The 1,129-nt window shown below is 63.6% G+C and overlaps 1 protein-coding gene across 1 annotated transcript in view; it reads right to left on the bottom strand.

Annotated features, from left to right (window-relative positions):
- Positions 1-80: 80 nt before the first annotated feature.
- Positions 81-1,129, bottom strand: part of ANXA6 (annexin A6) — a gene marked incomplete at its 3' end in the record, with an annotated part of 7,059 nt that continues 6,010 nt past the window's right edge. The window contains 2 exon segments of the mRNA XM_010154589.1: positions 81-162; positions 1,087-1,129. The exon segment at positions 1,087-1,129 is cut by the window's right edge and continues 6 nt beyond it. Coding sequence (XP_010152891.1) covers positions 81-162; positions 1,087-1,129 — 125 coding nt within the window.

Here is a 1,129-nt window from a genome sequence, read left to right on the forward strand (position 1 = left end):
TGTGTGGGCCAGGGTGGGTTTTCTGCCCCAGGAGCCGTTGAGGAGCAGAAGGAAGGGCTCGGCACACGGTCCCCACTTACCCAGGCCCTTCATCGCCTTCCTCAGCACCTGCGCGTCCCCGTCGTCGTTGAAGCTGCCCGCGGGCTGCACAGTTCCTCGCAGCTGTGGGTGCACAGAGAGGTTTGGGTTCACCCCTGAGCTGGGTGGGGTGGATGGAGGGATGGATGGAGGGGTGGAGGGATGAAGGGAAGGTGCCACCCGGCAAGCCGAGGCCAAAGCAGGTTGTGTGTTAGTGCAAGCACCAGGGTCTCAGTGAGGATACTCCCGCCACTGTCACCCCTTCCATTGAGGGGCAAACCACAGCCAGGCCAGCAGGGAGAAGATGGCAACCGACAGTCCCTGGAGTCTGTGTCCTGCTGGGTGTTATACCTGCCTGCCCTAGGGCTGGGACACCATGGCCAGGGCTGGCCACATCGTCCTGCTGGGTGTCATACCTGCCTGCCCTACGGCTGGGACACCTTGGCCAGGGCTGGCCACATCAGCTGAGAGCCAGGTGTCGCTGAAAGGGTGCCTGCACCCGCTCCGGAATTCTGCCCCTCCTGCATCCTTACAGCTCCCAGCACATCTCTGTCCTCATAGGGCTCAGGGTATCTTTTCTGCCCACCCCAAAGCACCCCTTGGTGTGCTCCTCCAGCTGCATGCAGGATCTGGCTCCCCATGGCATGGCCATGCCCTGGCATCGGGGTGGGCTGCCCCAGGGAGCAGGAGGGTCTCTGGTGGGCACCGGAGCCAGGGCCCCACGGGATGCATTGCACAGACATGCAGAGCCTGCTCCCCCGAGGGGAGGAGGTGACAGAGAGAGAAGGGGGTTAGTGGAGCCCGCAGGGACGGCCAGTCCTGCCAGGGTTACATCCCACCAACCTCATGCCCCAAGACCAGAGAAAGGTGTCAAGAGAAGCTGTGGAGTGAGAGGCAGAGCAGAGTGCTGGGCTGGCCATGCCCCATGGCAGAGAAGAGCAGTCGGGGGTCCCAAGCTGGCAGGGAGCAGAGGGGGGGGTACGGGAGGGAGGGCTGGGGGTTGCTGACCTCTACTTTGGCCACCGCACTAAGCTCCCACATCCGATAGGCC

The sequence above is a fragment of the Eurypyga helias genome, unplaced genomic scaffold (genome assembly GCF_000690775.1).
Source record: "Eurypyga helias isolate BGI_N326 unplaced genomic scaffold, ASM69077v1 scaffold36256, whole genome shotgun sequence".
Classification (NCBI taxonomy): Eukaryota; Metazoa; Chordata; class Aves; order Eurypygiformes; family Eurypygidae; genus Eurypyga; species Eurypyga helias.